General features: G+C 35.9%; 1 protein-coding gene across 1 annotated transcript in view; it reads left to right on the plus strand.

Moving 5' to 3' along the window:
* The window catches only part of LOC121424107 (SCL-interrupting locus protein-like), a 34,724-nt gene extending 25,564 nt beyond the window's left edge, over window positions 1-9,160 (plus strand). The window contains exons 14-15 of the mRNA XM_041619705.1: window positions 5,132-5,322; window positions 6,918-9,160. Coding sequence (XP_041475639.1) covers window positions 5,132-5,322; window positions 6,918-7,647 — 921 coding nt within the window. The 3' untranslated portion in view covers window positions 7,648-9,160. The remainder of the gene's footprint in view (window positions 1-5,131; window positions 5,323-6,917) is intronic.
* Window positions 9,161-9,724: the final 564 nt, after the last annotated feature.

Raw genomic sequence — 9,724 nt, forward strand, 5'->3', positions numbered from 1 at the left:
AAAAATAAGAAAGAAAGAAAAAAAGAAAGAAAGAAAAGAAAAAAGAAATGAAGAAAGAAATGAAGCAAGCAATACAGAATGAAAGAACAAATCCAGAAAGTAATAAAGGAAAGAAAGAAGAAGCAATAAAAAAGAAAAGGTTAAAGGAAAGATGGAAAGAAGGACAAAAGAAAGAGAGGAAGGAAGGATTGAAAGAAGGAAGAAAGGAATTAAGGAAGAAATAAAGAAAAGGTAAAATAATAGACAGAAGGAAAGAAATAAATAAAGGAAGGAAAGAAGCAGCAATATAAAAAAGAAAAGGTAAAAGAATAGATGAAAGGAAGAAAAAAGAAAGACTGAGAGACAAAGAAAAGAAGAAATAAAAAAGGTAAATAAATGATGGGTGAAAGGAAGAAATAAACAAAGAAAGTAACGAAGTATGAAGGAAAGAATAGGGTAAAAGGAAGGAAAGAAAGGAAGAAGAATAAAGGATGGATGGAATCAAGAATTAAAGAAAGAAAAATATCAAATAGAAAGGAAGGAAGAAAGGAAGGAAGGAAAGAAAAGAAAGAGAGAAAGAAGGAAAGAAGGAAAGAAAGAAAGAAGGAAAGAAAGAAGGAAAGAAAGAAAGAAGGAAAGAAAGAAGGAAAGAAAGAAGGAAAGAAAGAAGGAAAGAAAGAAAGAAAAAAAAGAAATAGAGAAAAATATTTTTTAACAGGAAAGAACAAATTAAAGAAAAAAGGGGAAATAAAAAAGAAAGAAAGTAACAAAAAAATGAAAGAAGAAACAACAAAAGATAGGAAAGAAAGATATGAAGAAAACAGAGGAAGAAAGCAAAAACTATCATCATAAATAATTTATCAATTTCTTTTTGGCTCAATTAAAATAGCTACGAAAGAAAGTCAGAAATCAAGTGTATAAACACACACATAAATGCATGTGTGGTGCTAATATGTATTCAGACGATATCACTCGAAACCCGATCTGTTTGAACCAAACAGAAGTGAAAATTTATCCTTTTACTGCTTACAAATGACTGAGTTACTCCAATTTTTAGGAAATATGGACATTATAAGAGCCTTTCATGAGTATGAACCTTGAATTTTGACAGTTCTGTGAGAGATTTCTGCCAGAGTTTAGCCAGGCTTCGTTCGTGCGGCCAGTAGAGAATTTACCATGTGGGTTGTGTGGCTGACTACATGTACACTGTATGCATGCTGTATAGTACTCTAGTAACACTTACGTGCGATTCATTCTGTGTGTATTCTGTGTGTGAATTGCAGAATTTAACGGGGGGGGGGGGGGAAATGGTTTGCTGTGAATTTGACCATTTCTGGAAAAGTTATTGGCCCAACAATGGTTTTTATTACTGGTCATGTCGGACCCTTAAATCTTGCTATTTTTGGAAAAATTACTGGCCCGACAATGATATTTTTTACTGGTCATGTCGGACCAGTAAATCTTCCAATTTCTGAAAATCTACTGGCCCGACAGCGATTTTTACCGGTCTGGGACCGTCGGACCGCCGCTAGTGTCGAGCCCTGCATATTGGATGCGTCAGAATGCAATACTAGTACCAGAAATTTTCCAAGAATATTCCATGAATCACAGATGAGTGGAATATTGGCCACAGCGAATGGAATATTTCTGGTATTCCTTGAAATATAAAGCCATCCAATGTAATCATTATCTATCTTACCCTCTGCTAAAAAAGAAGAAAAATTAATTTTGATTGAGCAAATCATGTCACTTACCATAACCAGGTAATGTGGCCTCACTTCCTATGGTCATCGTAGAAATACGACCGAAATGTAGTTTGTTATGTCATTAAGTATCATTGTGCTCTATGCTGCGTTTCGCATTGCATTCATTGTTGTATATATCTTGCATGCGCTTCCGACTGTTGAACACACTATGATATTGAACCGCAAGTTTTGTACTGGAGCCTATGGGATAATCGCCAGATTTCGGTCCTTTTAGGAATAATTTTCATATTGATGCAGACTCAAATACGCATTTTTAATGCATCGCTTAAATAGCAGTGTACTGAAATACTATTTGGTCATTTTCAAACGTGAGTGACACGACAATCGGAGAGGTTTAAGGGCTCATATCTTCAAACTTAAAGGTTATGAATCAATCATGACTACTATATTATATACAATGTAGGACTGGCATGGGCCACTACGAGTTTGATTTGAATTCAACAATTCGTTTAGTAGATATGATAAAAAAACGGTGCGTGAGTGACACGACAAATTTTGGACATGGGTTTCTGACCACTAACACATATGGTTGGAATCGTGCCCAAGTAGTTGTCATGGAGTACTGTGAGTACCAGTAAATGGACATAAATAGTGTACCTATCTAACACATATAGTCAAAATCAATCAAACCTTCTCTATGGAAAATGGTACCCTCCTATATACCGTGAGTGACACGACATCCAAAACGTGAGTGACACGACAAGTGCAAAAATACAACATTTATCTCAACATTGAGAGTATTTCTTGCATGATGTAGAAGAGTAAAATACCATTAACCAAAAAACAAGCTTAATTACATAATAACTGCTTTCTTTTAAGTTCATAATATGTCATCCTGATGTTTTATTCTTGGTTTATGGTCATATTTGCCCATCAACTCACATTCCCTATACCATACCACATTGTCACACTAGGGCTTCTACCACTCTCCTCTTTAGAGGAGGAGGGGGCACTTGAAGGAGGTGTTATGAGGTCTTGGCATTGACATCAACTCAAACATTCTTTTTGTGGCCTGATATCATTCAAAACTTTAACTCTTTCTCCCTATCTGTATATGAAAGTTTACAGGTTTATACAATTCAGCATCCACAACGGATGGAATAATTTTTCCTTGTAAGAAAGGTATTGTCAATAGTCACTTGCATCATCTGGCATGGTCTGGAAGCCAATGATGTCATGTATGACTGCCTTTTCTTGAAATATTGGATTTCAATATTATCCTCCTTTAATATTTTTATAGGCATTGTCCAAATAGGACATGGCAGTTTAAATGTGTTTTTTGGTACCAAACCACAATCACGTTGCTGCACACTTCAGATGGACTATCAGCAAATCGCCTTGAGAAAATTGGAAATTCAACTCAACAAGCATAGGTTTTCTCCTGAACACTGCTTGTATGTGGACCCTCCCAAGGCAGTACATATGTAGGCACTGTACCAAAATTCAGAGCTATGCTTTTTGCTGGAATTTGTAAGCGCCTTTTCATTGCTAATTATTTGATCATATACCATACCATGGGAATCCAGGGAAAGCCACAAGGTGAAAGACGCAGTCAGTACCTGATTCTTGCAGTCTGCTACTATTACATAACAACTACAAGTCATTAGCCTTTCCTTTTCTAAGCCCTTGGATGTCACACTAAAATCCAATTCAACATCCCAACCAGGCTCCCTTTACACCTCAATAGCTTTTTCCCCTCGAGGTCCAGCTCTGTTCTTATCAGGGTACCCCCCCAAAAAATGATCTACTGGTACATGGCAACCCATCCAAAGTTGCTCAAATCAAAATGCGGTCTCGGTTGGGACTTGTTGGGACCTACATGAACATGCATCATTTTGTTGTAATGAATATGTGTAAATGCAAATCTGCTCTGAACACACATCGGCCCACTTACGGTAGTTTGCTGTTCAGACCCTACATGTAGTTAATCACTAGCGGTATGAATGGTGGCCGAACAAATAATGATTTTGAACTTGGCATGTAGCTGCTTCAAGCAATATCCAAAATGTTCTATCAAATCTCAGTACATTCTCACCTGAAATGTTTGTTTTCTTGCAAATTTTTCATGTCCTGGAATACAAGCTTTATGGCAAATGAAAAGGTTGATTTAATCAATCAGAAGGAAAAAAAAATATTTTCTTTTCCGAATTTGAAAAAATGTTTGGTGTTCATGGTGATCTCTTATATCTCATGTACACTACTTTACCACTAAAATTTCTGCAAATTTCAAAAAAGGATCTGTGACTTTTCTAGCTGAGTATAACAAAGAAATAACATTACTCAAAAGAAAGGTGAACTTTCTGCTTATTTCTGTAAATGGAGACAGAGAATGTTCGAGTAATACCTAGGTATGACTTGAACCATCACCAACCCTTTATGCATTGTAAATATGTCCATTGCTTAAGTATAGTGGTTTTTCTCTTGATACATTCATAATTTTGTGTTGATTATGTTGTTATATTCTTAATCACAGTACATTCACCAAAAAATCTGAGTCTTCACACCAATGGAAAATTGTCAGGATTTTTTAAACCAAGGCAACCACGGAGAGGAGAGAAAATAGATGAACTCAATGTCAAATTCAATGTTTCCATAAAAAGGAGTAAAATTAGGAAGATGGAGGAAATTATTAGCCTAAAATAGGCCTAAATGATGTCAGGAACAACATTTTGACTGTATCCCTGGTAAAACGCTTCAAAAATTACTGGATGTCCTTTTTTATACACAATATAATACCGTGAGTGACACGACATTTCGTGAGTGACACGACATTGTGAGTGACACGACACAACTTTGACTGTTAATTTTAGCTTTACCTTAACACATTGGACCAAGTTACTTTATATACAATAAGGTACAGATAAACTGTATTTGCTCCAGTACTGGGATAAATTAATTTTTAGAATACACAGCTCTAGAAAACTTTTTGCATTTAAAACGTGAGTGACACGACAACCAGTTTTGAAAACTTCGAAACCCAATTTTTTTCAGAAAAACACTTCACAGAATTTTTTTTGCTTTTGAGGAGTTAGATACAATACACAGCTTGTATCTTGCCTACAGATGTGCTTCTAATACAAATTTTATATTGTGATAGGCAATATGTGAATTTTAGTGCAAAAATCAACATTTTGTAACATTTAATTTCCCTTGCATGAAATTCACTGTATCTCAAGACATAATTAATAATTTTATGTAAATGAAATGGAAAAATATACTTTAAGATGTCTAGTTTAAAAAAACATTGAAGCCTAATGATTTCTAGCAAGTTTTAATTTTCACCCCCATGTCCACTTTTGTTTGAAAATGACCATTTGTATTTAACTTCCAGTTAACTACATGTATCACCTTACAAATCTAATTACCCATGCTTTCTATTTGAACAGGGTCAGGTTCAAGAATTGTTGCATTCTGATAGCACTGACCAGCCTCCCACATCAGACCCTGTGCCTTCAGATGAACCTGATCTGCCTAGGGCCTTGCCTGACATATCAATGGCTACCTTAGATGAACTGCAGAAGCTTGGTATCAACTTTAATAGCACTGATATCACCATCACAGACAGGTCACTGTATAGGTAAGAATATCCACTGTCAGGATAGGGAATTAATAACCTGTCGCCCCTTATTCTGAAGTCTTATTCCAGTGCTAAACTGATCGGAAGCTGGAAATGTCAAAAGTTTGTTTACATTATTTGTTTTTTGTCTCGCCTGCTTAGCAGAGCGAGACTATAGGCGCTGCTTTTCCGATGGCGGCGTCAACATCAAATATTAACCCAAGGTTAAGGTTTTGAAATGACATCATGACTTAGAAAGTATATGGACATAGTTCATGAAACTTGAACATAAGGGTAATCAAGTATAACTGAATATCCTGTTTCGGTTTCAGGTCACATGACCAAGATCAAAGATCATATAGGGTCATTGAACTTAGACCATGTTGGGGGAATCAACATCAAAATCTTAACCAACGGTCAAGTTTTTGAAATGTCATAACTTTGAAAGTATATGGACCTAGATCATGAAGATCACACATAAGGGTAATGAAGTATTACTAAACTTTCTGGTTGAGTTTCAGGTCACATGACCAAAGTCAAAGGTCATCTAGGGTCAATGGACTTTGGGCATGTTAGGGGTATTCGTTGAATTTTCATCGTAACTATAAATTTTCATGGAGCTAGTTCATTAAGCTTGGACATAAGAGTCATCAAGTATCACTGAACATCCTGCGTAAGTTTTAGTTCACATGACCAAGGTCAAAGGTCATTTAGGGTCAATGAACTTTGGTCATGTTAGGGGTATTTGTTGAATTTGCATCATAACTTAGACAGTTTATTGGTCTAGTTCATGAAGCATAGACATAAGGGTAATTAAGTATAAATGATTGTTTTGCACACATCGTAAATCACATGATCATGATCAAAGGTCATTTTTAGTCAATGGACATAGTAATCTATTATCATCTGAATGTTTTCTTGTGTGAATAATTATTCAATAGATGTTTTCAAAGTCAGCACTACTGCTATATCAAATCGCGTAAAGTAGGCGAGACTACCAGGGGCATTCCAATTGTTTTATGTGAACTTTGCTCTTTCCTCATGCTTTAAGGGTGACGAAAACAATTTTAGTCATTATTTCCCGACAATTGTGAATGAGACAATTATTAATGATTTGAGTGTCAAATAAGCAGATAAATTGATTTTGTACTGAGGGAGGTTTTTGTCACAATTGGCTTTCCATAGTTAAACTGCAACTTCAGACCAGAGTTTAAAATATACCCAAGATTAGAATACAGGCCGTTGTCTTTAGATAAGAATGGTGAGAAAGTCTCTCAATGATTTTAACTGAACATTCCATTCAAGTTCATATTGTTTCCTTTTGAAACTTTTTGACATTCAAGAGTTTGTTTCTTTACACATATGAATTAATTACGTGACATTTGTTGGATGTAATTTAATGAGTTATTTGAAATCCAGTCCGACCTCTCTTATCGGGACACGTTTGGACCAGCACCAATCCGTAAAAGGGATTTATCCGGAAGACCTGGGACTGGAAAGATCCGGATAACGGTCCGGATAAGAGAGGTGGTACTGTATTCAGATCCATATGCTATTGTTTCTTTCTCTTTAACATAGGATGTGTTTCACCCACTATTGTTCTTGTGTCATTTCAGATCACTGTACAATGTGAGTCCTGATCTTCATCCTCAAATCAACTATGTCTCGCTGGCAGATTTCACCTTTGACCCCTCGGACCTGAGCATGGAGGCCAATGCCATCGCCATGAAGTATCTCAGTGATGGTGAACTAGCCAAGATGTCTGCTGGTTTCCAGGGTGACAGGACACCGGGAAAAAGAGGTGGAGTGAATCCACTTCTACGATCGGTTCTTACTGGTATCCGAGAAGATGGTGGCGCTGGCGGCAGAGGGGGTGATGTGGATTCGAGCATCGGCGTCAATATGTCGTTAGCGAGTCGTAAATACATGGAGAAGTATGGGTTGATGAATGGATGTGAGGGTGCAGTGCCCTGTGCTGATTCCGCATCGCCAAGAGGGGTTGGACACATAGCGAAGCCATCGCCAGTACGCTTCATGAAGTCCCCTGCTGTTGCCAGAACTAACTCACCTAAAGAAGGAACAATTGAAGCCAAGCGTGGCTACAAATCTAAACCAACCAAACTATCATACAATCTGACACCTCCGAAAGACATCATTACTGATCAGTCAGAAGGGATTGATACCCCAAGAACCGGAAAGGTCACTCCAGACAGTAAGCCTACAAATGTACTAGGACACCTGAGGAAGGGAGATAAGGAGCCTCGTATACCTGTAACTGGGGATGATAAGGACAAGGGAAACATTTTGGACATCAGCAAACTGAAACAGCTTCCAAAGCTCTTATAGCTTGCAATGTTGTAACTGGGTATATGAATAGAGAACGAGCCAATTAAATTTCTAGGCCAAAGTGAGTTGAATGTGGGGAATTGTTCCGTATACATGATCCCATCTTGTGAATAATTCACATCCTGGAATTCCAGCCCTGAATGACAGAAACACTGACGACAACAACAAAAATAATTTTGCTATATTCTTTATTCACTTGAAATGAATTGTGAATGGACTTGTGTCATTCTTGTATTTGTAATCTTGTTGAATTTAGGATCCACTACTCTTTTCTTAAAATTGGGTGTAATCTGTGTTTATCTATAAGCACACATTTCTAAGTCAATAATGTTATTATTGAATGTATGCTTTAAGGCCATTGCACACCTTACGACTGGTCCACGATCCGATTTTTGGAACAAATCATGTTTTGCTTATTTTCTGAAAATGTGAATGAAAAGTATCATTTTATTTGAGGTTCAAATTAACTGAAATAATACTAATTTAACAATTTGGGATGATTGCAAGCCATTATAAAGAGCAAATTACTTTCAAATTGTAGCCAATTGTACGATTGCTATGACGTCATTACGACTAGATGTTAAATTCGCTTTTATTCTAAGAAGGATGATAGATTAGTCACAGATTTGAACATTGTTATTCGTACATTGATTTAAAACATAACACAGTAAGATATAATATTCCATGTCTCAATAATAGCGTCAACTTCTATTACGTTTTATTCCAAAATCGGGTCGCAGACAAATCGTAAGGTGTGCGGTGGCCTTTACATATTCATGACTGCACATAAATTATTATATTATATATCTATTTATGTACATTCTGTCAGTTGTGGTAAATGTGGTTTATACATGAATGTGACTATATTTTGTAAATTGTTAGTGTTTAGAAATGATCTCTACTATATAGAGAAATAGAGAGAGATTAAAGTGATAGTAAAGTGTAAACTACTACTACTACTACTAGTACTTCCCAATACTAAGATATAGTTTAAAATGGTTGAGCGTTTGACAGTACACCAATGAAAAAGACTGAACATTTGATGAGGTAAATGTGTAACTCAAATGAAATTGTAATGAAAAAGTGTAACTTTTCAATGAAATGGTTTTGAGAAAAACTCATAATAAAATATCTAATTAGCTAAAAAAAAAAATGACATGATAAATGTAATTCATCAGTTGAGTCGTCTTTTAGTGAGCACACATTAAACACATCTAGTGTAAGATTGTTTTACTTTCAAAATGAGTAGACTATTTTCATCTCATTGTGTGTAAAATTTGGCATTTCTTGTTATTAATTTCAAATGTGTGCACATGACTCAATCATGATATTGAATTTATCTCTTATTTCTTTTTCTTTTTCTTTTTACAATTGACACCACTTGTTTGAAGGCTTTTTTTTTCAATAATCTGGATGAATGTAGCAAGTCTACATTTAGGAGTGCTAAACATAGAAAATACCCCCTAAGACAATTCTCTTTATCCCAAGGGCATGGTAAAAAAGCTGTATGTGATTCTAATGTGTAGTAAAAGTTTTACTTATTAAAAGTGTTAATAAAATATATGGATATCTGCTTTATTAATACTATCATAATTGTTTTAGGTCATTTTGAAAGTTTATACAACCCCACTTTTGGCATTGACAAGCCTAAGGGTAATTGGCAAGAAGGGAAGGGGAGAGAGAGGGGGAAAAGAATGGAGAGAGAGAAAGAGAGGGCGCACAAGCTCTGGAAGCGGGGGTAGTGAAGCACTCCCAAGATTTTTTGCTTGTCAAATATTTCTTGACCATAATCACCTTCATTTTGGAGTAAAAACCCATTTTTTGCCTGACAAAAAAAAAAAAAACAAAAAAACAGGCTAGCACCCCCTCTTACTTGTAGATAATTGTCCCATGACCCTGCTGGATCGAGAGAGAGAGGTATTGAGCCAGAAATTCCCAGGCAGTAACCATGCCAGATTCACCATGTTACTAGCATTGTTTCAGAGAAGTAAATTGTTGAGTTGCATATTTCCAATATCTTAGTTTTGGAAGATTAAAAAAAGAAAAGAAAAAAGTATATATAAAAAATTGGACATGT

The sequence above is a fragment of the Lytechinus variegatus genome, chromosome 11 (assembly GCF_018143015.1).
Source record: "Lytechinus variegatus isolate NC3 chromosome 11, Lvar_3.0, whole genome shotgun sequence".
Classification (NCBI taxonomy): Eukaryota; Metazoa; Echinodermata; class Echinoidea; order Temnopleuroida; family Toxopneustidae; genus Lytechinus; species Lytechinus variegatus.